Below are 27,377 nucleotides of genomic sequence, written 5' to 3'. Positions count from 1 at the left end.
TGACCCAAAAAGGGCCTGTGGGGAGGGTCGCAAGGCCATTATAGGGGGGTCGCGGTATTGCCACCCCTACTTCTGTGCTTCTGCCCTCAGAGCTGGGCCCTCGGCCAGCAGCCGCCGCTCTCCGGCCGCCCAGCTCTGAAGGCAGCGGCGCAGAAGCAAGGGCGGCATGGCAGGGTATCGCCACCCCTACTTCTGTGCTGCCACGGCTGGGGCGCTGCCTGCAGAGCTGGGCATTTGGCCAGCAGCTGCTGCTCTCTGGCCACCCCTCCCTGACGGCAGCGCAGAACTAATACTGCGACCCCCCACAAAAACCGTGCAACACCCCCCACAACCTCCCCCTGGTTGAGAAACACTAGACTCCCCTGTGAAATCAGTATAGTATAGGGTAAAAGTACACAAAAGACCAGTTTTCAAGGTCTGTGACGCATTTTTCACGGCTGTGATTTTGGTAGGGCCCTACTCATCAGCGTTAAAATGCTATTTAGAATTAATTTATATCTAGATTCAGTTCCTCCATAAAACTTTCTGTGAACATGTCAACTCTGCAGGCTCATGTATAAATACACTCCTCCCTTCTCAATCCAGCATTGTTTCCCAGAAAGCTTCCTATAATCCCATTTCTCATGCTCGCCAAAGCCGTGTTTTTAAAACTTTTCTCTAACATCTCTCATAAACAAAAATCTACTCTGCGATAATCAATCCATGTCAAGGTGTCCCTATAAGAGACGACGTCTGCCTTTCTTAGGCATCCAAAAGCCCCGTTGATTTCAGTGTGCCCATGGAAGGCAGGATCAAACCCTTCATGTATTGTCTAACATAGATAAAACATTTTATCTGAAGTGGAAAAAACAATGATATGAGAGAGAGAGAGAGCGTGAGAGACAGGCAGAAAGTTACTTTTATGTTAGCTTTGCTCCACAATACTTTTGACGATGGATGGGAAGGTCCTTTGCTCTTCATAAATGTGCAATACAATCCACTGCAAAAGTTTTATTGATATATAACGGTGATTCTCAAACTTTTGTACTGGTGACCCCTTTCACATAGCAAGCCTCTGAGTGTGACCCCCCTTTATAAATTAAAAACACTTTTTTATATATTTAACCATTATAAATGCTGGAGGCAAAGTCAGGTTTGGGGTCGAAGCTGACAGCTTGCAACCCCACATGTAATAACCTCACGACCCCCCTGAGGGGTCCTGATCCCAGTTGAGAACCCCTAAAAGCTGCCAGTAGTTTTAGGATTAGTTTATATTTAGAGATTCAGTTTCATCTGCAAGTGAGGCGAGTAGAGAGAGACTTTGAGCCTAGAACAAAATGAGCACATTTAGTGTATCTTCACAGCTTCCATTCCTGTCCCCCATTTCTCTCCTTATTGTTGAGACAATCTGATAAGGAATTTTTCCTCTCCCTTTTCCCAGAACATTTGTAAAGAAATGGTATAACCCAACATAGCAAGGGAAGTGCAACTTAAAGGTCTAATCATGCAAACTCTTGCAGGACTGGGCCCTAAATGGGTCATTCCATTAACCCCCCACATCTCGTGCCTGAATATTTTAGCACACACAATATCTGGATAGTCTGAACACTTGTTCTTCTCAGGCCTCTGCAGTGCAGTGCAGAGTTAGGAATAGGAAAGCAGCCTCAGGTTAATGGAGCTTTATCAAGGATTTCAGGTGGTAGATCAGACCTTTGACGTTATTTTAGGGTAAAGACCAGTATTTCATGACTCTTATTTTGATACATCTCTTCCCTGTTTACATGGATAATTTTCTTAGCTTCCTTCATCTATTTTCTATATTTCTTAGTTTTTCTGAGTGAGAAGGTATTGGTCGGAATTCTCAGCTGTAAATGCCTTTAGCCAGCTGTCAGTTCGGTCTCTGGACCCAACTTTCCCATGTATCCATGTCCTGCATTTTGACGTGTAAACTGGCACAAACATTCCTCTGCTGACTTGGGTTCCCAAATATGGGATGTGTCTATGCTGGTGCAGCACATCCAGAGCTCAGAGACAGCGATGATGAGCGTGACAGAAGAACTGAGATGGAATAGAATAGAAAATTGTGCCCTCTTTCTTGCTCTCCAAAAGCTCAAATTCTGCTTAACTTGCTTCAGCATATAGGGATGGATCTGAAGTCAGTGCACAGGGTCATTAGCTTAAATGGGCTTTGGATCAGCATCTTAAAGCGGCACTTGGAGAGGCCGCCAATTCTGCCACGCCCAGTTTTTCATTTTGTGTGAGAATTTAGAAAAATAATTCCTCGTTGAACTTTCTAGTCTCCCTTTATTTAACTATTGCTGAGTAATAACTCCTTTGCCTTGGTGCAAGAGATCCATTTTGCTTTCTTGTATTGAGCCTTCATGGCAATTTCAAGTCAGCCACTGTTCACTGAAGTGTTTCTAGTTACCGCATTCTCCTGCTATCAGTGTGTGGTATCGCTTTGTTCTGGTACATCTCTGACAGCTACCCTAGCTAGTTTATGCCTCTGTAGATAGTTATTAATTCGAGTGTCTCTTTCTTTCAGCCTTTTCCCACTTGCTGAAACATTGCTAATGCAAGACTGCCAGTACAGTACCTTTCCCCTCCATCTCCTTTCTGCATGGATAAAGTTACTCTGAGCCTGCTACACAATATACACTCACTCTGGCCTTTTGCCTCTTTCCTTTCCATATCCTGAGAAGTAAATCAAGATGAAATAATTAAACATACCCTGTATAAAATGCATATTTTACATTCCTAAATTTCAAATCTGTTGTTAGACTGAAATGTGCTAATGGTCGCCATCAAGCAGGTCTTTGATCTGTAGATTGATTACAGACCTGGAAAAACTGATGGGTGTGCTAACAACCCCTTTTTCAGGCTAAATAGGAGAAGCAATTAAACCCCTTCATGGAGTGAAAGCTGGATACAATAGACCCTACTGCCCAAGGTACTGGACTGCATAGCAGAGCCTGAGCAATGTTAAGCCATGTGATCCGAGAGGTTTCGCTGGGACTAGGTCAAACACACAGGGGCTCTCAACTCCTTCTAGGAGTCTGATTTGTTTTGTGTACCCCAAGTTTCACCTCACTTAAAAACTGCTTGCTTACAAAATCAGACATAAAAATACAAAAGTGTCACAGCGCACCACAGTTGAAAAATAGCTGACTTTCTCATTTTGACCATATAATTAAAAAAAAATCGATTGGAATATAAATATTGTACTTTCATTTCAGGGCATAGTATATAGAGCAGTATAAAGTCACTGTATGAAATTTTAGTTTGTACTGACTTTGCTAGTACTTTTTATGTAAAACTAGGCAAATATCTAGATGAGTTGATGTACCCCCAGAAGACCTCTGTGTACCCCTGGCTGAGAACCTCTGGGCTAGGGGATGGCTTTGTTACAGGTATAGGGTGTGGGGAGAGCGGGGGGAGAAGCAGCATGAGCATGCCTCTGGGACAAAGCTGAGAGGCCGCTTCTTTTGGGCCCAGGGCTGGCTGGAAAGGCACATTTGGATTTCTGATCAAAGAAGCTGTCTGCTGCTGTGTGCTCCTATTGTGTTAATGGAAATGGAAATTTGTGGACATACTTTGTAAATAAACAAGATTGCACAAAAAAATATCTGATTCATATAATTACTTTCTCCTCCTAATGGAAACAACCTGGCAATGCCCTGAATATTGGCTAACTGCTTGCGCCAAGGGGAGGGCAGCACTATTTTGTGAATATAAAGAAAGGATAATTAATGCACACAGACATCATTTTACGGGGTTTGTGCTGCTGGATCTTACTTCTCAGTAGCTAGTCAAATTGTGACTTTCTGTTTTTTAAAAAAATGCTTCATGAATAGAAAATATTTCATAGTAAGTTTTAAATGTCCGTTTTGATATTAAGACCTAAGTAACAATAGCATGACATGTTTTGAGAAAAAAATAACTCACGTACAAAGAATAATGGTGTTATTTTCAAAGCATTCTTCATGCAGAATACAAGTTATGGGTCTGCTCATTCAAAACTTTCCTTGAAGTTAATGGAGATGAAGAGTATTCAAAGAATGAGAGTCTAGGCTGTGTTTTGTATGAATTTCAGGGCCGAATGGTTTTGTTGCGGGGGTGGAGATAGGGCGAAAAGGGAATCTGGAGTAATTCCACTGAAGTCAGATGACCTCTTCCAGATTTACATTCGGGTAATTAAGCAGAATTTTACCATTGCGCATACCTACTCTGTGCCCATTTTACCAGTATGGGAATGCTCATCTTTGAGATTTTAAAGCACATTTTAAATTTAGATAATTAGGATGTTCTGGGAGGATTTTTCCCTCAACCCAGAATGAGGTCTATCAATATTTCCTATCCGGTGTGGGTATCTTTGGAAGTATCGAGCTGCTCTCGTGTGTTCTAGGTTTTACCGTGTTGCATGCTCATTGTCATGTAACCTGTGAGCGGCTGAGACCAGGCCTGTCTTTTCACTGTGTTTCTATATAACACTGTGCACAATGGAGTGCGGTACCTGTAGGTATTATTGCAATACAAATAATAACTTCTGTAACCGCCATAACTGATGCAATGGTCTACTGAGTAAATGTGACACTTCATGTAAATGCCACTAATGCGTAGCTAGAAAGTATCTCCTTGTGGCATTATGGAGGGCCCACTCAGCTCTATGTCTTCTTGGATCCCTTTGAAATTAAAACATTTAGGTCTTATGTGAATAGTCCCTTTGAAATCAACAAAATCACACGAATAAGGGCTTCAGGATTGGGACCTAAACCCCCGGCTTGCTCTCCCGCAAACCCCCCCCCCCCCCCCCAAAAAAAAAAATTATGTTAAATTGTGTCAAAAGCTCTAGTTAGCCAGGAATAAACCAGTAGCCATGTGTTCGTTTTAAAACCCTGTGTTTTGCCATTTAATTACTGCTCTAATTAATTACTGTAGGGCTGGAAATTCTATGACAGCTTTCCTACAGTGATGTCAAGGAATTTTATGGCTACTGTAATGTGCTGTCCTAGCTACAGTGACTAGCTAAAGTGTTTGTGGCAATTCAGGTTTCAGAGTAACAGCCGTGTTAGTCTGTATTCGCAAAAAGAAAAGGAGGACTTGTGGCACCTTAGAGACTAACCAATTTATTTGAGCATGAGCTTTCGTGAGCTACAGCTCACTTCATCGGATGCAGCAATTCAGTGTTTAACAGTGAACACGTTTGCTTTTATAGGGAAAGGAGGAATCCAGACTAATGCTTTCAGCAAACAAACCATGCTGTCACCCCAACATGCTCCTCTTCAGAATGTAAGTACATGCTGAAAACCAAATTTGTGTTTCGTTTGTTTATGAATCGGTTACAGTGGAGGCCGTGAATAGCTGGAGTTAGTGTTATCATTTATTATTTGCATTGCAGTAACACTGACAGGCCCAATTCAGGAGTGGGGCTTTATGGCGCTAGGTGCCGTACAAAGAGAGCACAGAGCTGGAGATCTTACAAGTTGCGAAGTGTGTGTAAAACAATGTGAAGGGGCGGGGGGAATGGGGAAAGCTAATAAAATCGTGCATAGGCCAGAAACATCTCTACATGGGCCAGAGGTGCGTAGCCAGATGGCTTCATGCTGCTTACGTATGATCTGAACAAAACTGAATAACGTAAGCTAAATATCCAACATCCCTTCTGGCTGCCTACCTAGCTAGTATCCCTTGCCAGTTCGCTGTAGTCACTGGGGGTGGGGGGATGGGATGGGTGTGTGTGTGTGTGTGTGTGTGTGTGGAAAGTGGAGTGGAGAGAGTGGCCATTTTAAGGTAACATTTGTCAGAGGAAAAACTGAAGCAAAACTAAAGAACTGTCCAATCGTCTGGTGAAAACATAGCCCTTCAGAAGCAAAAAACCGTGCTGTTGCTAACAATCCCTTTTGTGCTGAAGAAGGGAGGATTGTTTCATTTTATCACATCTGGAAACAGACTAGAGCAAGTCCTAATGTCTCTTTGATTTTCAGACTTCACAGGGGAAAGGGTACAAGGGCAATGCAATTAAGACTTGCAAGCAGGAATAGGCAAAGCTGAGGAACACCGTTAATAGACTTCAAATTAACTTGGACAAGGTGAATTTCAAAAAAGTAAATTAGACAGTATAAGATGGAGTGATGGCCCTAATTCCATCCATTTAATAACCCCGGTAACTCCTCATCCTTCCAGAGAGGTGGGCTGGGCAACCTGTTTGAGTACTCGAGGTTCAGGCCTTGCCACAGCATGTAATCCCTCGCAGAAGTAACAAGAGGAGGTGTTTTGTAACTCAGCGTATACGTGTGGAACGTTTGAAGGGCTAGGTACAGGCAGAGAGTGAATTTAGGGCAGACTGTTGTTGGCTTTGCAACACTACCGGGGAGCAGGTGTTAACGACAGGTTGCCCTTGTCTATCTCTGATTTAACATCATTCCCAATAGAGGCAATAGGAGCCAGTGGATTGGGTTTCTCATAGGGCAGCTCACTTTTGGGGCATCCTCCAGTGACAGGCCAGGGTACAACAAGTGCATGAGCACCTGCCTCAGTTTCCCCTTTTCTTTCTGCAAGCACTTCTAAAATATCAGTAGACTGTGACTGTGAAGCCAAAAGGCTGCGGCTGCAGTTTAACACTGACAAAACTGAGCCAAACTCTCCCCTTCCACCCCCCGCATCATTAGCTAAACCATTCGCTCTGTGTTTTGCTTTCCATGTTGTGTTTCTTTTCTGTGGCTGCGCTGCTCAGTCGCCATTCTGTTCGTAATAAAGGCGTATGCCATCTTTCGAAAGCATCTACGTGACTTAGCTGTACACATTCCATTCAAAGGGCGTGCTTCTGAATCACTTAGGTGCTTTTGACAATCCTGCCTTACATGCGTTACAGCACCGCCCTACTCAAAGAGGTTTGAGCCTTTGTTGGCTGGGACTCCAGCTTTGGGTTGGGTTCATGCCATGATTCCCTGCTGTAAGTAAACCCAGACCCAATTTCCTCCATGTGTAAAGAACTACGGGCTTGCTCTGTCCCATCCTCGAGATATCTCGTCACAGTTAGTGAGCTGCTGTCAGGAGTTCTCCTTGAGAAACGGTATTTCTGTGACCTGGTTCGCCATGGATCCAGATAGGGTGCGGTTCTGATTTGGCAATGCTACTTCAGACAGGGAATGAACAGGTCAAATGGGGGGTTGTGATGTGTGAACATTTACTGTAGAAGAGACTCTCAGGCAGACTCTCAAAGTCAACACTTCTTTTAGGTCCTTAAGGGTACGTCTCCACTGGAATAAAAGACCTGGGGCACGGCTGTGGCCGGCCTGGGCCAGCTGACGAGCTCACAGGGCTTGGGCTGCTGTGTAGATATTGGGGCTCTGCTTGTGGGGTCCCAGACCTCGGGCTCCAGCCCAAGCCCAAACATCTGTGCCATGTTTACATCCCTGCAGCCCGAACCCCATGAGCGTCAACTGACCCAGGCCAGCTGTGGGTGTGTAATTGCTGTGTAGACGTACCCGAAATGTCCCAGAGCTCTTGGCTGAGATTTTTCTCATCTCCTTGTCTCATTCTCATTTCCCCTGCCTGTATTTGCTGTTCTCTTGTGCTGATCCCGAGCAGGGTGTGCTGCTGACAGGCCTGGGGGTTGCTCAGCATTCAGCAGAGGCTCAGTGGACGCCCAGAGCTTGCTCAGCAGGTGAGTGTTTGATCACACCAGGCTGAGCCAAAGGGTCTGCAGCACAGACTTTCACAAGAGGGTTAAGTGACCAAAATGGGCTTGTCAGTAAGTAGAACTGGAGTGGGAAATCAGGTGTGCAGTAGCCATTTTGCTTCCCGGTACATACCAACTTCGACACTGTTTGCAAGAAAGGGTCATTCAGTCTGAAATTATGGTAGTTTATAGTGTAAAAAAAAAGTTAAAATCAAAACAAAATGCTCTGAAATTTTCAGACTGAAACACTTAGATTGATCCAATACAAAAACCAGTTTGGATGATCAGTCCATGAACATTTTCAAGATTTTGACTTTTCTTCACAATCCAGGATGGGAAATGTTTTTGAAATCTCTCTTCCCCTCCCCCCAAATGAGAGAACCATTTCCCACCCAGCCCTGTGAACCATAAACAAACATAGCCATGGCCTCACCCCATGGAAATGTCTTAAGGGACTTATGAAACGATAGCTGTTCTAGAGAAATTTTGAACCATCCTATAGAACTGAATAGAGAAATCTGTCCCTAGCATTCGCTATTGCGCCAGATAGGTTTTTAGAGTAATTTCTATAGAACTCCATTGCCTTTATTTCCTGTTAAATGCTACAGGACTTTGGCACTTGTTGGCAATGCCAGCCCCTGGAGATGTTCTTTCAGAATGTAGACATCTGACATTCTGCGTGTTACCATCTTCCCAAGAGCGGCTTGCTTCAATTTGCAAACTCGTTAACAGCCAGAGTGAGAATGCAAGAGCTCCTGCAATGCGCTGCATGAGCCATGCAGATCACCGTTGTTGACTATGGAAATCCTGTGCCGACGGGCATAAGGCACAGACTGCATATTCATAAACAAAGTCCTCCTGGCCACTTTCATAGTGCTGCCATATACTGTAGGTCTGTGCAGTTGCTGAGCAAGCTGGATTATCTCTGCTCCATCCTGTTGGATGGAGACCAGGTAAGTATTTGCTCAGCATCCTTGACAGCTCTCTAACTTTTGCTGTGCTTCTCCAGCAAGTTCTGCATTTCTTCAGGACCAAGCACTGGATGTATCGTTGAATTGTTTTCTTCTTGCTCTGGTACACTTACTGCACCAGGGCTTTTATTTTTCTCTGAATAACCTGACTTTCCGTCCCCGGATTTATTGTACAAACGATAGCCTTTAGCCTTGCCTTGCTGCTTGCTGACCAGCCTGCCTTCCTCTCAGGGGCTCACTTAATTCAGCTCTGCTTCTTTAAAAACATTGTTACCTCTACAGCTGTACGAATGTGGTTCTGCAGTGAAAATGACCAGGGGAAAATGGCACTTTCTGCTACCTGTGTGTATTACCGGTCAGTTCTAGTGGCTTCAGGGGCTAAAATACGGTAGCACACCAAGGTTGGTGTGCTCACCTAGTGGCTGGTCCACACAAGAGGTTAAGAGTCTACTAATGCTACCTGATGATAGAGTTACACCTTCTAGAGCACGTGTGAAGTCCTGATGTTTTTAGCACTGAAGGTCCTGTGTTGGCTGGTGGTTACACCAGCACAGCGGAGAGATGGTGAACTGGGTATGGTTCCTTTGTGTACTTCACCTAGTAGAAAAACGTACTGCCTTCAAATCAGCTGACCCTATTAGTGCTCAGTGAAGGCAATGGGGTTGCACAGCTGTCATGGACGGCCTAATGAAGTTTGCACAACGTTTATTTACTGCTGACATGGGAAAAGAAAAGAACCCAGATTGCTTCTCACTTGGCAGGGCTGGCAGGTAAAGGGAAACATCTTTTTACTTCTTAACGGAGCACATTTGATCTGAAAATCATTGGTAGACAGTGACCAGGGAACCCCACAATGCCGCTTGCTCCAGTTTAGCTTTTCAGATTAGAAGACTGGCCCCTTCCATTAGGGCTGGGAGGTGGTATATTATATATGGTGGTAAACTGCTATAGAGACTCTCCAGAGCGAAATGAAATGGCCACCTATGTTTGTTTCTCTTTCTCCCTCATGAGGCAGGACAGATCTTTGCAGCATCTTCATAGTCCAGTATCTAGGGCATTGCCACCTGCAGAAAGTCATTTTGTCTTACTTTGGTTTCTTTGTCTCCTAGGTTTTGCTTCCAACTCTCATGCCTGTCAAAACAGAAGTTTTCCCCCAAATATGGAACTGGCTTCACTGATTAATTTGAGAATTATTGCTGTCAGATTTTCCCTTTGAACTTCCTTGTTAATTTATCTTCAGGAAACATCAGATATCTCTGAGACAATTAATCCAAACATTCAATTAAAAAGAGGCAAATTTAGAAAAATCTCCAATTAAATATTTAATTAGAAATCTGAAATGACATAAATGAAGAAAACCTAAAAGGCTTGCTGTAAAAGGCAGCTGGTTAAATGCCAATCTCTCCGTAGTGATTTGGGATCACAGCTCAGGCTTGTGATCTGTGTAAAGCTGAGGATATGAACGGAAGTTCTACAATAGTTATGTGCAGGCCTGATCTTACATTAGCTTTTCCACAGTCCCCCTCGCACAAAGGGGCTAATGCCACCAGGAGAAGCCCTGGCAGCACGGCTCCATAGGTGCCATGGTGCCTGGGATCAGGGCACCCGAAGCGTGTGCAGATGACTCAGGCCTCCTGCGAAGCTCCCAGAATCTGCATCTCCCTGGGCAGAGGCAAACTGCAGTCCTACCCTGGAATTATTTGGGAAACCTTTGGGTGAATTCCTCTTGTGGAGCTGTCCCACTTCCCCTGGGCAGAGCGGGTAGAGGCTGGGAGTCAGAGGTGGGAGAGTAAGTGAAGACTGTTCTGTAGTGAGAGGGACCGTTGGTGAAATTTGTATTAAAGAGCAGGATGTGGAAATTCATGGGAGAATAATGCAGTGCCAGCTGGACAGGGGAGAACAGCAGTGCAGTTTGCAGGGAGACACACTGGGAAGAGATGGTCTGCACAAGTAACTGAGCTGTCCTGCAGTTCAGCCAGTGGAGTCACCCAGATACCCTGGGGCTAGGGGGCCTGTATTGTGAGTTATCCGCTCCTGTGTAAGGGGGTTCTGGGAATGTAAAAACAAAAGCCAGAGTTTCTAGCAAAGGATGAGAAGTCATTCTGCAGTACCTCCACACACTCCCCTGGCGGCCGGGGGGGGGGGGGGGGGGGGGCAGAAGGGGGAAAAATTTCTCACTACAGCCTGAAGGGGCTGAGAGATCGGCTTTTAATGAGCATGAGACACAATGCAGCCGCTTCGCCAGCTCTAGGTGAGCCTGGAGGTGGACAGGGGAGCCAAATGTGTATCTGCTCCCGACACGGTATTGAAGAAGTACCCTAGTAAGATGATCTCATAGTGGCAAACTATAGCAAAGGGTATAGGTTCCCTGCCTCCCTGCTGATGACTCGCTCAGTTCAGTCAAGGTGTCTGACACAGTTAACGTCCCCCCACCGACGCATCTAGCCATCCTGAGTGCAGAATTCTTCCTGCCTTCCTCCCAGCAGCCCTTCTCCATCCTGTCTGCACCTTCTGCCATCCACCTTTTAGCTCAGGTTCCCAGCCTGGGAGCCATTCCCAGCCCCTTTTGTTCTTTCTCTCCTCACACCAGCTCCAGACACTCACTGAATCCTCTTACTTCTTTCTGCACGTAATGTAAAAGCCGCCCCGCTAAGTGCTGTCCATGTTCTGGGCAGCGCCTCTGTAGGTGACTGACTGTGTCCGTCATCTCTGCAGACTCGTGGGTTCCCACCTCACATAAAACCACCTCACTTTGTTCAAAATGGCCTGGCTGACCTCACTGCCCAGCCCAGCTGCCCTGACTCTCTTAGTGCCCTCCTTGAACCCCGTCACTGCCTCCCTCCAGTCTACGTGCCTAGTCCTCCCTTTGGGGGCTTCTCCAATCTCATCACTTCCAGCTCCCCCTAGTCTCGCCCTGGCTCCCAGCTGGGAGATGGGTCCATTCTCCTCTGGCTCCCAGACAGGAGCAGGGTCCAGCCACTGAGCTCTCCAGGGAAGCTGGCGCAGCTGGGCTGTAGCTGCCTGGCGTTCTTGTCAATTTCATGGCTCCGGCTGTGCAATTGACAAGACAGCCAGCAGCCAGTGTTGCCCTAACCACACCGACATAAGCCCTACACCTCTTGAGGAGGTGGAGTTACTCTGTCGGTGTAGCAGGGCACTTACATCGGCAGGAGCAAGGCTGTAGCGTAGACACTGCCATAATTCGGTCAACATAAGCTGCTTTACGTGAGCTAGCTGTCTAGTGTAGACCAGCCCTTCGACTGGGAATTCTAGTGCAAGAGAGAGTAGCGAGCAGCGTAGTTCCACGTATTATCCAGAATGCTCTGCCAGGTCACTACTGCTTCGTAGGTATGCTGGGTTCTAAGCACTAGGAACAGAGTGAAATGTTTGGATGTGCACTTCGTTCTTTATTTACAAATTCCAAAAGTAGTGATCCACAAGTGTAGGGGATCTCAAGTATGGACTTTGTGCAGGGAATAGCATATGCTCCTGTAAGGTCTGCACCTATGGCCCACTGCCATGGATGCCCCGTCACACTCCATGCTCCTGCTAGTCTTTTATTTTTTTAATAGAGATGTAGGCCATGTGGAAGTCACTGTGACTTGTATGTGCACAGGGCCTGAAGGATCAGCCTTTCAATCCCAGAACAGCTGCGAAAGGCTAAGAGGTGATTTTCAAGGTACACAGACTTGGGAAGCAGAACGCGTGCTGCCCCTGGCTGGCACAAGGACCTCTGGGCAATGAGTAACCTGCATGTGCGCACAGAGGTTAGTGTGCACACTTCAGATTAGGTCTCTCATTAAACTTTTTTCTAAATGAACTGTCAGGAGACCAGAAAACCTGCAGTAAAACCATAAGGCAAGTCACTGAAATACACACAGCTATGGCCACTAATATGAGACATTTGCCCCCCTTTCTGTAAAGAATAAAAGTAATGTTTATTATTTTAAATTAGCCATGCAAACGATTAACTCGAACAGAAAATTATCTTTACGAGGCTGGAAAATGAACTGGAAAATGCTGTGGGTGGTAAGAGGTGTCCAACATCCTCATTGGAAACTTGTCACCTCTCTGACTCCCCTTGGAAAAGGAGAACTGCATCTCCACATTAGCTGACGCTGGGAGAAAAAAGGGTTCTTAGTGACAGGTTCCTAACAGACCTAACCCACTGCTCCATGACAGCAAGTCTCCAGCCGGTGTTATGTGGTGCTGTGCTGGCCTTTCACCTTCTAGTGCCAAAGCTAATCTGAGCGGTTACAATGCTTCTGGTAAGCTTTCTACAAAACAAACAACAGTCATGATAAAAGGCCTTTTAACCAAAACTGAAAGCAGAATCTGGCAGTGTCTCCTTTAGCTGTTGTTTGTGGAGCACTGACAACATACCCAGCACTGCCTGCACCTAGGGGGTAGGGAGCGCCCTGCCCAGAGCAGACAAACGCATAAAACACCTGGAGACACAATGCACTGGGTTCAGCACACAGTGGTGCTGCAGCTTTGCGTCCTAGTGTCTTTGGCTCCGATTAAGAGACAGCAGCACTGTTCAGGGTGGTGGGATGAAGACTAGCAGGCTGCATGGAAGGACTGTGTCCTGAGGAGGAATCTGGCAGACGTGTAGCAAGCGTCCAGCCACTCCAGCAAATAGGGGGGCAGTGTGGACATGAGTGAGAGGGAGAAGGATAAAAGGCAGTAGGTCAGGCATGAAATCTTAGAGCGAAAGGACTTTGGGGCTGGGGGCATAGGTCTATTCTAAGAAAGGACACGATGCAGTGAACAAAGCGTGAATTTACAGTAACCTTGTAAATACATAAAAGACGTAGCTAGTAGAAAAGAGATAGTCGGGTAGTGAGCAGTGTGCCGTAGCTTGCAGCTGTGGCCTAACAGGTACTACAGCGCGTGACCAGCGCATGGCCTAGGTGGGATTGACTAGAAAATTTAGTACCCTAATCACGAAGTGCGTGATACAATGTGTTCACCAACCGTGTTAAGTCTAAGTGTGCTAAGCTGATTCATGAGTCTGTGCTTTGGATGTGTAGCATACCTGGTTACCAACCCCTACGCTTGAGCCTAAGATGGCAGTTTGATTGTATGCCAGTGTGCCATCTCTCTTAGACGATCCTGTTCTGTGGACCATGCAATATCTTCCTGAATGTCTGCAGTAAAGAAGCATCCACTGAAATACAAGAGTATTCCCTTGGAAAATCCAGAGGGAGTTTTAGATTAGTTTGCTTTCCCCTGTTTAGATAAAAATGAGTGAGCAAAATCTGCCTGGAGAGCTCTGATGGAGCTGACTGAGACGTGACTCTTTAAAGGGCGCGCAGAATTGGCGTGTTAAAGCACATCAGAGTTTCCATAAGGACCCCTTTTATTGAAGCGCCTGTAGCCGTATAGCAGCCCAGTGCAAGTTCACAGCTTCTTTCCACAAGCCTCGATTCAGGAGAGTCCTTCTCTATGTCCCACTGACTTCTGGGGCACAGACTCACATTCCTAACTGCCCTTCCCGGAGGGGGCCTAAGGAAGGGGGGAATTTTGGTTCCTCATGCAAACCCAGAGTAAAAAGGGTCTGCATGACGGGCCAATCCTGGGGATGAAAAGGTCCCCGTCAGCCTTCAGGCAGGGTACAAGGCAGTTGCACAGCCAGGCGGTGGCCCCTGCTACAGCCAGAGTAGTGCTGTATCACTTGTTGCCAGCTGCTCCCCACCTCTCTGCTCAGAGCTGGTGTATGTCGCAGAGCCACTGGGCCCTCCACCAAACCCCTCTGTGCTCCCGTGAAGAGTCTCTGCTCTGGGATGCGCAGGGCCTCGGCGACAGATGGCTCAGCTTCTGCGGCACGTACTTTCCCCTCTGCCATCTCCCAGGGGAGATGGTCTACCAGCCTGGTGGGCTGTTCAGAGCATTTTATTGACATGGTTAGACTAGACATCCGGGGGGGTACTCCTCAGCCCTGAGGAACCAAACGAGTCTCCCACTAGTGGGCGTGCAGCTCACCTTCCTGTCAGTGGGTTTAGGGGCCCATTCCCGGAGGCTGGCTGAGAAGTGAGCATGCCTCCCTGAGGCTTCGCAGATACTGCCGCAGGTTCAAACATGTGGACGTCACTTTGAACTGACTGTGGAGAAGTGATGGTTAGGAGAAATTAGTTATTTAAATGAGCTAGTTTCTCATAATATCAACTGACCTGAGTACACTGGCCTATTTTATGACTAGCAGGTGTAAGCCATGAATGCTTCTGACCTTGTTTCAGAACAAGGTAGTCTTTTAAGTCAGAGCTCTTTTAAGGTAGTCTTTTAAGTCAGAGCCTGAGCAAAGACTGCAGGGTCCGGCCCGTTGTGTGACAAAACGGAACCTGTCTGTGGGAGTGCAGAAGACTTCTGTGCTGAACCCACAGACGTGAGAGCTCCGCATTTACTCCCCCTCCGTAAAGACAAAACACGGCGAGACCTACATTGGTGCTGTGGGGATTACTTAGTTAGTTTGTCCCCGACTCTTCTCTTTGCCTGTTGTCTGCAGCTTGGTGCCTGATCTGGACTCCCTGGTATCCTGATTCCAGCTTGGGAACAGAGTCCTTGGCTGCCCATGACCCAGCCCTATAGGGACAGGCAGGACAGATGCAAACTCTCAGCCATTAGTGCTGGAAGGGGAAGGAAATGGTTGATTATTTTTCTGCACAGAGAAAAGATTTGGTTCCATGTCAGATTTTAAGAATGGTCCTGATCCAGTGATTTCTGAATAAACTAATAATGGTTCCAATTTAAAGCCCTTTAGAGGACTAAGGGAAAGGCTTGCTTCATGCTAATCGGTAGTTTCTGAAAGCCTGTCACAAAGCCACCCTCAAGAAGAATGGATCTGACAATTGTAGCTCTCCAAACCTGAGAGATTAAGCAGTTAGACAGTTGAAATGTCACACTGGTGTAAGCGCTGGGAGGTAGATTGACACACAGAGAGAGAATAGGCTTGCATTGCTGCAGTCTAGACAATTGATGCCTATTCCTCAGGTCTCATAAAGTTCTGTTTTCCATTGTATTCATCACAGCGAGAGCATAACAAATACAGTTGCTAGCTAGCTCCACAGCTCTAAATCAAAGCAGCCAAGTGTCACAACATTTCCATGTCACACGTTTTTGAGCCAAAAACAATGAGCACAATGTTTTTTCCTAAATACATTTACTAAAAATGTCTGTGTCTCTAGAGGTCCCAGGACCCAGCTCACCTTTCCCTCTGCTCTGTGAGGTGGCAGGGACTGTGGTCAGCAAAGCCTTCCACACATCCAATATCCTGCAAGATGACTGGCCATCCCCTTACCTGGGCTGTTCTGCTGGTAATGAACTGAACAGGGCAATTAGCGAGTGATCCATCCCCTGTCCTCCACTCCCAGCTTCTGGCAGTCAGAGGTTTGTGAACACCCTAAGAATGGGCTTACGTCCTGACCATCTTAGCTAACAGCCATTGATGGACCTGTCCTCCATGAACCTATCTAGTTCCTTTTTGAACCCTGTTATAGTCTTGGCCTTCACCACATCCCCTGGCAAGGAGTTCCATAGGTGGACTGTGCATTGTGAGAAGAAATACTTTCTTATGTTTGTCTTAAACCTGCTGCCTATTAATTTTATTGGGTGATCCCTGGTTCTTGTGTTATGTGAAGGAGTAAATAACACTTCCTTATTCACTTTCTCTCCCCCAGGCATGATTTTATAGACCTCTCTCATATCCCCCTTTATTCATCTTTTTTTTTTTTTAAGCAGAATAGTTCCAGTCTTTTTAATCTTTCCTTTTATGGAAGCTGTTCCATACCCCTAATCATTTTCATTGCCCTCCTCTGCACTTTTTCCAATTCCAATATAGCTTTTTTGAGATGGGGTGACCCGAACTGCACACAGTGTTCCAGATGTGGGTGTACAGTAAATTTATATAGTGGCATTTTGATATTTTCTGTCTTATTGTCTATCCCCTTTCTAATGGTTCCTCGCGTTCTTCTAGCTTTTGCCACGGCACATTGAGCAGATATTTTCAGAGAAGTATCCACGCTGACTCCAAGATCTCTCTTGAGTGATAACAGATAATTGTAACCCCATCACTCTGTATGTATTGTTGGGATTATGTTTTCCAATGTGCACTACTTTGCATTTATCAGCACTGAAAGCCATCTGCCATTTTGTTGCACAGACACCCAGTTCTGTGAGATCCCTTTGTGACTCTTGGCTATTTTGAGTAATTTTGTATCACCTGCAATTTTTTCTTCATCTCCAGGGCAGGGACCCAGCATCAGAGCTTCTCTAACGGCCAGTGGCCATAGCATCCTGCCCCCCTTCTTTCCTTACTTTCTGCTCAGTCCTCCCCATCTCTGACACTTGGAGGCAGAACTGCTTGGTTGGTGATAGACCACGACGAGGAAGACCTGCCTCCAGATCCAATTTGCTCTGGCTACAATGGCACCCCCTGAGGAGTGCGTCATGGGTGGTATTTTGTGCCTGAGGGGCCACTGCTGCTGCTGCTTGTCTTCACTTTCTGGGTGCAGGTGTTTTGTGCCCATCTCAGACACCCAGAGGAGCTGACATGGCAGAGCCCGAGCCTTCAGAACGACAACAGTCGGCCACTCTGGCCTTCCCCTCTGCCCTGCGCTGCGGGAGGGCCGGGGACGGAACATACTGGTCATGATGCGCTGCCTGCAGCCGGCTCTGCGGGAGACAGACTCTTCTGGAGCAAGGGCACCAGCTGCATTAAAGACTGATTTGAAAAATGTGGTCTTGCTTCATGGAATCGATGTTCCCTGATCCTGCCGTATGGCTGACTTAGATTTGTAACAAGGAATTTTGCCTCAAGCAAAAAACCAGAAAACAAAAAAGCCCTCAACTCTCTGCCTCTCTTCCTGCCTACCAGGGAATAGGGTCTCCGTATCAAGACATAAAGGTCGAGAACATTTGGTCTGTTTATCATTTTGCAAACTAATTACACATCTCAGTTAAACCCAGACCCTTCTCACTCCCCTCACCCCCACATGCCCAAACCTGTCTCTTGGTTGTGCTGTTCCTTTCCTGGATATAACGTGTGGGCTACAGTGTTACCTCTAAGAAATAATTCTTCAGGTACGTAGGCAGAACAGTCTTTTCTGGTGATATGCCCAGCGTCTACGAAAGAAGAGCATCACCACTGACCATAAGCACTTCTCACAGATCTCATTCCTGCTCATTCAGACAAATAGAACTCGCAAGACGGTCTGCAATAGCACCGTTGGGTCACTGCCATTAATGTTGGGCTATATGCATGGCTGAAATGGCATCATGATTTTCAGGTTTTGTTTTTTCCTAAAGGAACAATGGTAGACTTTAACGACTCTTGTGGAGGCCTTTCGTATATCGAATACAGGTTAGGTAAAGCTCTACTCCTGATATTTTGGCTGGATTTCTAAATTTTCTCCTTTTAGTAATCCACAGTGTGTGTGTGTGTGTGTGTGTGTGTGTGTACGCTGTGTGCAGTGGTGGCTTTCTGGCTGCTGAGGTTTGTAGTTTGATTATTCATGAGATTAAATCATTATTGTTAAGTGCCCGGTGACAGAGTGCCATGGACATTTTTAGATAATGAGTAAAAATGAGCTGGCAGTGCTGACTGGGCTGAAGCATCAGAACTGTGCTTCGATTGTACTTTGTGGAAAGCCTGGACTGAGGAATGACCAATTAATACAAAACCATTTAATTAAAATGTCATCCTCACGTTAGCTGGGAGAAGCCGCCACAGGGGCAGGATTTACCAGATTAATTGTTTGCTAGGGGATGGTGCTACTGCTGAAAATAGATGGAACGCACCCACAAGTGAGCTGCTGCTTTAGCTGCGGGTTCTGAACCAGAGAGCTATGGTCCCTGACCTGTGAGTGCCTGACATGGGCAGGGCCCTTTGTCTTCAGTGTGGCTCCGAGCGGGCACAGGAGTCTGCTCACACAGCGTCCGTTGCAGGTTGAGGTGGCAGGGGACTAGGCAGACAGCTGCCGGACCAGAGGGATAGGTGAAGGGATGTGGCACGCAGTGTTTTAACCGGTTTCAGAGTAGCAGCTGTGTTAGTCTGTATTCGCAAAAAGAAAAGGAGGACTTGTGGCAGCTTAGGAGTACTTGTGGCTCACGAAAGCTTATGCTCAAATAAATTTGTTAGTCCCTAAGGTGCCACAAGTCCTCCTTTTCTTTTAGTGTTTTAACTGTATTCAGCCAGGCTCCAGTCCTACAAATGGATCCATGGGGATGGACCCTTCAATGGGACTCCACCCGCAGGCAGGTTTCTGGGCTTTCACATCCTGATGCAGGATCGGGCCTTTGGTTTTTTAAACATCCAGCTATCTCTGTTCTGATGAGCTCTTCGTTGGAGCCCATGCGGTGCAATGGGCTGCTCAGGGAATGGTGCAGGGCAGAATTTCGTAGTTGCCTTTTCAGTTTCCCAAAATTAAGAGAGTCCCCCTCCCCCACAGGCTTGCAGAGGTTAGGAATTTTTTGGTTTTTAATTTTTTTCCTGTTCCACTTTTGTTTAATTTAGACCTCTTGAGAAATGCATGTTTGTTAGTTTCTTGCATACATCGATCCATCCCCGGAGATATACTGCACACACTATTTAGCTAGCATCTGCCTATTTGAATGAAATGTTATTTTATGTGGAATTCAGTGTTCTGTTACCAGGAACAGGGAAACTGCAAATAATTCTTTCCCTCCTGACAATCCTGATGTTGCCAGCTGCATTATTTATTTGCCATTAGCGTCTGGTACCTGTCAGAATTATATTTAAACCCGGAACAGATAGAAGACCTATCCATATTCAGGTGCTTATAATTCTAGAGGCAGATGATGAAATACAGGGATTTAGGTGTAACTTATGTTCCCCAGTCCTGCATAGCCATATGAATGAGACACTGTGTTGCTTTGTACAATTCTGCAACAGAAGCAGCTGTAAGGCTTGGAAGTATACAAAGACTCTGACTGGCTGTTAACCTTTGGCTAAAGGTTGTCCTACTGGAAATTCCAGCTGGAAATTTTCAGATGGCAGCAATTGGTCAACTGTCTTTCGAAATAGAGCAAGGGATCATTTCTTGACTGGTTCTTGGGGCTAGTGGCCCACCACTGGAAATCAGTAAAAGTCAAAAGAAACCAAGGGAGGCTATGAAGCTGCCAAAGAACTGCCAAAGGTTTTAAAAGATGTCTCCAGGAATTTCCACTCAGGAAGACAAGCAATTTTTTCTAGGTTATTTTTGCTTCTAGTTCTTTTTTTGTTTCCCTGTCCTGTTTTTTCATCTCTGTGTCTTAGAGCACATTTTAAGACTCTGGCCTGCACCCCAGGTTTCCAAGCTTTGCTAGAAGATTGCTGGATGCACTAGAATTTTCCTTGGGATCTTCCCTGGGCTAGATGCTGGAATCACTGGTGAAATTACCTGGTCTGTGCTATGCAAGAGGTCCGACTTGATGATCATCAGGATGGTGCCTTTTAGCCTTAAAATCTACAAACCCATGAATCTCCAGTCCAGGCATATGTCTTCTCTAATGGTGGAGTCTGCGTTTCTTGTTCATGTCTTTTTTTGGATCATGTCACAGACAATGGCACTTTTGTCACCTGGACAATCCAATATAGTTCTGTCATCATTTCGTTCCCTCTTCTGTTTACAGTGGTGTTCCATGTCTGTAGATACGCTTGCAAAGTGCTCTGGGATCTTTCAATCTGAAAGAAGTTGTTATGAAGGTAAAGATCTTGTTTTATTTAAAATAATTGCAGAATCCTTTCACTTGTACACTTCAAGAAATGCAAGTTGCAGTTCTCAAATCTGGCAGGAAAAGGTATAAAATACATTCCAAAAGCAAAGACAATGGAGCAGTACTAGAGCTGCCAAATACTGTGCTGTATGGGTAATACTGCTCCCCGTTGAGGACATAGAGTATAATTCATGTTTTTCACATGGTATACAATGGGGGAACTTAATTGTAACGGTCCACCAGTTACACCATGACTGTTACATTGGGGTGATGGAATTGGATTCCAATTTCCATCACAACAGATCACACAAATATTCTTAGTTCCATAACCGTACAGCTAAATAGCATGTTCTCTTTGAATTAGGGGAAAGGGAGCCATATATCTGGAAACCTTGAAGGGAGACTCGTGTTGGGTGCCACAAAAAGCTGATATTGCCCCTGCAGACACCTCTAGAGGGGTGCTGTGGGAAAAGATCCACAGTCCCTTGGAGAAGGGCAGTGCATATCCTGTAAAAGATCACCGTACATATCTTTATCATGCTAGCCAAATCACCCTAGAGTACATGGGTTATCATAATAAATAGTAACATATTATAATTTATTATCAGACTTGACAGTTACATTAAAGATAATTAAATACTAATGGAGCTGGAATACTCACGAATAGTAACGAAGACACTAAATTCTAAAATGATGCAAGTCAAGGGAGCTTCCGACAAAACCTCTGGTTTTAAAAAAGTCAGTTGTAGGGCTTTTCTGTGACGCTTCTTCTAGTTCCTTTACAGGTGTTCCCTGATATGGCAGATCTTTCAGAAGTGAGTGCATTTTATCTTCCAGATGGATCTGATATGCAGAGGAATGGACATTTTCTGCAAGATATTAATTCTCCTTTATAACAGAACGTGTCAAATGTTAAGCTGGACATTTGAATTGAGGCACAGGGTTTTAGGTGATCACAATTTTGCATGATCTGCAAGGGCTTACTAGCAATTAATTAAGTGGTGGATAGTGGAGAATGATAGACTCACCTGACTGTAAATTCTAAAGGTAGCAAGTTCAATTTTGATTGAGATGGAATAGCCAGAATGCCCCTTTCATTGCTGTCTTTCTCAGGCAGTGTGAGTGGGTGGGAAATGCAGAAATGAAGCGAGCCCTGCCAATGGTTTGCTCAGTCATTTCTCTGTGTTCTAAGGCATGCCTGAATACTGTGATAGTCCACACGTCTAACTTGCCAAAATAAACACTTTATTTCTTATCAGCATGCATTTTTTAAAAAATTGTCTCTGGAACAATGGGTTATGGGATTATGGGACTTGTCTTTAAAAAACCAAAAACCTCAACAGCCTAGCGCTATCTGTTACACCAGTTGGTGGGTTTTCTGCAACTGTGGCTTCATGAAGAAAACTTTGGACTGGGGCCATCAGGATGCAATGCAACATTGTGAAGTTTCTCACCATCCTCAGTTCAGCACAAGTGACAAACCCTGATGTGATAGGGGGTGGGAGAGCATTCCAGCCAGAAACTGCAAAGGAGAGAGCCGTGTCCCACAGACCATTGCTACAGAAATCAGTCAGGCAAGGCCACTCAGCCTCCTGTTGAGCCTCGTCCTCTGAGCTGTAAAACAGAGCAGCAGATGTGTAGAATAATCTGTAAGAAAATGAGACATTGAAATGTGGTTTCTCTGGATTGGATTCCCACCCTACCACAGTTTCTCTAACAGCATTCACTATATTCCTTTTCTGTGTGTTAAATTTACCAGAGCAGGTACTAAGCTGTTTCTCAGTTGTTGCTATTGCAGCATGTGTACCTTGATATACATTTCCGTGTGAAAATATTCTCCCACTGGCCCAGATGTTGAATGAGTTTCTATGGACCCCAGGTACTTAGGGATACTGAAGAGGACCTTTTTGGCATTCAGAAGGAAGAGAGAGAGAGAGACGTAGACACTGCTGCCCGTCTTGGGGCGGATGAGAAAAGGCCAGAGCTGCCATTATGTTAAATTACTTTTCAAAATCAGCTCGATCCGCTGCAGACAAATGCTGTAATCTCTGAAATGCCACCTACATGTGAAGGTGATTGAAGCCCTGGCAATACTTATGAAAATGATGATCTCTCTCCTCTCTGTCTTGCTTGTTAATCACCCATATGAACTGAATAGCTGTGGGAAAGTGCTGGCAGTAGGGGAAAGATGTAGGTAACCTGAGAATCAAATACAGATTGGAAATAAAATTCCAAAAGACAGAGGTGAGATGGGATTTTCTGGTTTTAGTGCTCTTCTGCAATTCATTGTGCTATAGAATTCTACTTACTTGTGAACTCCAGTTGAAGTGTTTAGACCGGCTGACATACGATTAGATAACTGGTACAGTATTTTTCTGGTTTTGATTAAATGACCAAATTGTCCATGGACCTCTGTGTAATGCTACTGCTGGACAGAGACCAATTTTCCATTTTTCAGGAAATTCTGCAATTTCAGAATGTCTTCTGTTTTGAAAAGGAATGAAAACAAAAAAGCCTGTTTCCCAGGAAGTGAAATTAAAAAAAAGTTTGTTTTTAGTTGATTGAAATGTTTAATTTAGATAAAAATTGAAACATTTCATTCTGATTTCATATTTAATTTTTTTATTATATAATATAAAGAACAAATAAATCAAAGTTGTTTCAAAACAGAAAATCAAACCTTTCATTTCAACCTTATCAGAGGGCTCCTTTCTCTTTTCTTTTCCCCTCAAGTGAAATTTTGTTGAAATCGACAGATTTCCATGGAACATTTCACTTTTGATGAATCACCATTTTCTGATGAAAAGTGTTTCATCACAGTCTTTGACAAGCACCTCTAGTTTATCAAAATAGTAGTTTGCAGATTGTGCTGGGTGAGAGCAAAATCCCAACTATCCATATAAAATGAGGGGGTCTCAATTAGCTGTTCCCACTCAAGAAAGATCTTGGAGTCGTCGTGGATAGTTCTCTGAAAACATCCACTCAACGTGCAGCGGTCGTCAAAATAGTGAACAGAATGTTGGGCATCATTAAGAAAGGGATCGATAATAAATCAGAAAATATCATCATGCCTCTCTATAAATCCATGGTACGCCCACAGCTTGAATACTGTGTGCAGATGTGGTCACCCCATCTCAAAAAAGATATATTGGAATTGGAAAAGGTTCAGAAAAGGGCAACAAAAATGATTAGGGGTATGGAACAGCTGCTATATGAGGAGAGATTAATAAGACTGGGACTTTTCAGGTTGGAAAAGAGATAACTAAGGGGGGGATATGATTGAGGTCTATAAATCATGATTGGTGTAGAGAAAGTAAATAAGGAAGTGTTATTTATTCTTTCTCATAACACAAGAACTAGGGGTCACCAAATGAAATTAATAGGCACCAGGTTTAAAACAAACAAAAGGAAGTATTCACAGAATGCACAGTCAACCTGTGGAACTCCTTGCCAGAGGATGTTGTGAAGGCCAAGACTATAACAGGGTTCAAAAAAGAACTAGATAAGTTCATGGAGGATAGGTCCATCAATGGCTATTAGCCAGGAGGGGCAGGGATGGTGTCCCTGGACTCTGTTTGCCAGAAGCTGGGAATGGGAGACAGGGGATGGATCACTTGATGATTCCCTGTACTGTTCATTCCCTCTGGGGCACCTGGCATTGGCCACTGTCAGAAGACAGGATACTGGGCAAGATGAATCTTTGGTCTGATCCAGTATGACCGTTCTTTTGAGAGCACACACAGTAAAGCTTTTAAATGGAAGAAAACAGCTCTTGGTTAATCTCCTTGCACAAATGAACCTGACGTGCTTCTTTTCTCTCTTTGTGGTTTGCAAACGTTCTTTCTGGTTTGCCAGGGGTATATACCACCAGCCCGCAACCCCTTTTCACAAGAGGAGCTATTAATTTCATTCCTCAGCACTGATGAAGGGAAGGGTCCATCCTTTTAAGTGTAGGCGTGTGGCACCTTTGCGGTTTAGAGCAGACCAGATGGCATTGCATGAAGGGATTCAGAGTACAGTGACTGAGACCCTACACCTGGGGCCAGATCCTCAGCTGCCGTACATCAGCCTCGCTCCATTGTGGTCACTGAAGCTGCACTGATTTACACCAGCTGAGGACGTTTGCTTTGAATGTTAACTGAATATACTGTTTGCCGCGGTGTGGTAGCTGCGTCGGTCCCGGGATGTTAGGGAGACAAGGTGGCTGGGGTAATATCCTTTATTGGACCAACTTTTGTTGGTGGAAGCTTTTGAGTTTCGCAGAGCTCTCCTTCAGGCTCCTTTGAAAGTCTCAAGTAATAATAGGGTATGTCTACACTGCCGTTAAGCACCTGTGGCTGACATGGGCTGGTGGGGCTTGGCCGGGGGGCTGTAAAATTGCCATGGAGATGTTCCTGCTCGGACCTGGAGCCCCACGAGGGGATTACATGAGGATATTACAGGGGGAGGGTCCCAGAGCCCAGGCTCCAGCCCAAGCACAAACATCTACACAGCCGTTTTTATCCCCTTGAGCCCGAATCAGCAGAGCGGGGCCAGCCGCCGGTGTTGAATCGCAGTGTAGACACACCCTTAGGGCACCTCTACCCAGGGAGAGGCCGCCAGTCTCGGAGCCCAGGTCGACAGACTCCCCCTCGTGCGGTGGTGCTACAAATCAGGCTCTTGCGGCTCTGAAGCGCATTCCCATCGCTCGGCTGCAGAGCGCAAGCTACAGCGTCTACACAGCTCTTTGTAGCGGGAGCCCAGCGAGGCCAGGTCTGTCAACCCGGGCTCTGCGCCATGCTGCCACAGGCTGCTTCTCACTGTGTAGATACACTCCCAGTTCCCCTTTGCCTCAGTTCGGCATCTGTAAAATTGGGACAGATTAAAGACTCTGAAGCATGCACATAGTTAGGATAATGGGAGCTATAGAAGTAAGAACCTAGGGCAGAGAGAACTCCCCTAGGCTCCTTGGAAAAGCCCGACCTAACGATGTAACCCACACTCAGTTGCAGACATGTTCATGGCTTTGCAGCTTGTGAGTAATGCTCCCTGCTGGAAAGCACCTTTCTACCACACTTCATCGTCAGAGAATGTCATCATGTCACCTGCAGGTATTTCACTAAGCGCGGTAATTGATTTGAGATTGAGTAGAAAACTGAGACCACAGATCTGAGCATGCCCAAACCAGATCTGGATCTGAACACTGTGTGTCACCTCTAGATCAAAGCCCAGATCAGAAAGCCCTTGATTTCAGAGGAAGTTTCTATCCAGATCTGATCATCCCCACGCCAACCCCTGTAGCTACGACACTGCTGCCCATAGGCCCTGCTAGAAACCAGCTGCTCTAAGATAGTGTGTGAGTTTTGTGCAGGTCTGAAAAATACAGGCTTAAATGGGAGATAAATGGCAATACAAAGTACACTGTTGATCTTCATAGTCTTAAAATATGTCATGTGCATTACATATCAATCACCTGTTCCTTGCAGGCCTGTCTCTGTAGTTTCTAAAAAGAGAGAGAGGGGGAAAGAAAGAGAGAGAGAGTGAGTGTGTGTGTGTGTGTGTGTAAAAACAGCCAAACACTGCTTACTGCAGAAGCACAGGGAAGGGGCATATGGGAGCTCCTGACAATCTACTGAAATAACAAAACAAAGAGGCCATTCTGTGCGTGAAGCAGTGAGCCAGATCCTCAACTAATATATATATTGGTGTAGCCTTATTGATGTCAGTAGAGCCAAGCCCAGCTCCACCAGCTGAGGACCTGGCCCATTACATATAAAGGAGGAGATCTCAAGGACCCTATCCTGCATTCCCGAAATGCTCACTGGTTTTTACCTCCAGTGTTCCCCAAACTCAAACAATACATCACTGCGAAGGCAAGCTCTGTGGGGTAGGAGCATGCTGGATGCTGTGTTCTGTAACGTGCCCAGATCACAGGTAGTGCTTGACCAGTAATAAATTGTATATTGGAAGGGGTCTAATTCTCGGGGCTTATGCTGCAGTGTACAGTACCAATCACACAGGCTGTACGGCATGCCTTTGGCTTTCATTGTACTTTATATTCAAGCCGCAGTGTTATAAAAAGTCTTTCATGTCCCCAGTCTAAAAAAACCTTCAGTGCTATGCAGTTATACCCTACAGATAAATTATTTTTGCTAGTGAAGACCAGAAATCATTGCCCCTCCTGACAGCCGAATGATTTCTATACTACCTCACACTGGAAATAGGAAGCAATATTCCTAAGCACCAAGAAGATTAAATGGAACTCTTCTAACCAGTGATACATCCAGCTCCAATTCCGAGGCATCAGACATTACTGCATTCCTGTCAGAACTACTTGCCCTTTCATTTTACAAAAATACAACCATCCTTCCCCACCCCCCACGAAAAAACCCTCAACAAACCCCCTTTTCCCCCCGAAAACACCGAGTTTGTTTTGCTTTTCCCCCGGCCGCCCTCTCTCTATAGATATGTGTAAGTACCTTAGAGAAATAGAGTGCCTGATTCTGCTCTTACACATAGGAGCAACTTCACTGACTTCAGTGGAAATACACTGGTGTAAATCAGGAGTAAGTGAGAACAAATCAGGCCATAATGTATAGTATTTAATTACATACACAAAATAAGGTTCACTCAGAAATCAAATGTAGAGACTGCCTGTAAATACAAAGATGTGTGTTTTAATTAAGAAAATTTAAGGTCTCTCTTTGTTAAACAAATAGTAGAAAAAGCAAGCGATGGTAAACAACAATAAAGTATATGGCACCTTTTCTTGCTCGCACTAACCCTTTTTCTGCACTTTGAATAGGAACAGGAACATTGTGGACAACATTCCACAACAAAACAATCAGCCTGAATAGCTGGGTTTTAAAACCCTCCTATCATAAATGTTGGAAAGGCCTTCAGAGTTTTGTAACTTTGTGCTAATTCAGCTTTTAGTATTTCTTTCCTTATTATGCATCCTGTTTTATTCCAAGTCCCTTCATACAACTGTGAGGGAAATAAAATGTCAAATGTGAAGCATATTATTACCAGTTTGCAACAGTCTTTTTATAGGG

General features: G+C 45.2%; 1 protein-coding gene across 10 annotated transcripts in view; it reads left to right on the top strand.

Annotated features, from left to right (window-relative positions):
* Window positions 1-27,377, top strand: part of HTR2C (5-hydroxytryptamine receptor 2C) — a 443,634-nt gene that overhangs the window by 96,368 nt on the left and 319,889 nt on the right. For 8 of the 10 annotated variants that reach the window (XM_074962795.1, XM_074962796.1, XM_074962792.1 and 5 more), the window contains one exon: window positions 5,195-5,268. The exons of the other annotated variants lie outside the window; for them this stretch is intronic. In XM_074962795.1, coding sequence (XP_074818896.1) covers window positions 5,195-5,268 — 74 coding nt within the window. The remainder of the gene's footprint in view (window positions 1-5,194; window positions 5,269-27,377) is intronic. 10 annotated transcript variants of the gene reach the window in all.

The sequence above is a fragment of the Natator depressus genome, chromosome 9 (assembly GCF_965152275.1).
Source record: "Natator depressus isolate rNatDep1 chromosome 9, rNatDep2.hap1, whole genome shotgun sequence".
Taxonomy (NCBI): Eukaryota; Metazoa; Chordata; order Testudines; family Cheloniidae; genus Natator; species Natator depressus.
Note: the sequence above shows the minus strand (reverse complement) of the source record. Positions and strands in the feature narration are given on the sequence as shown.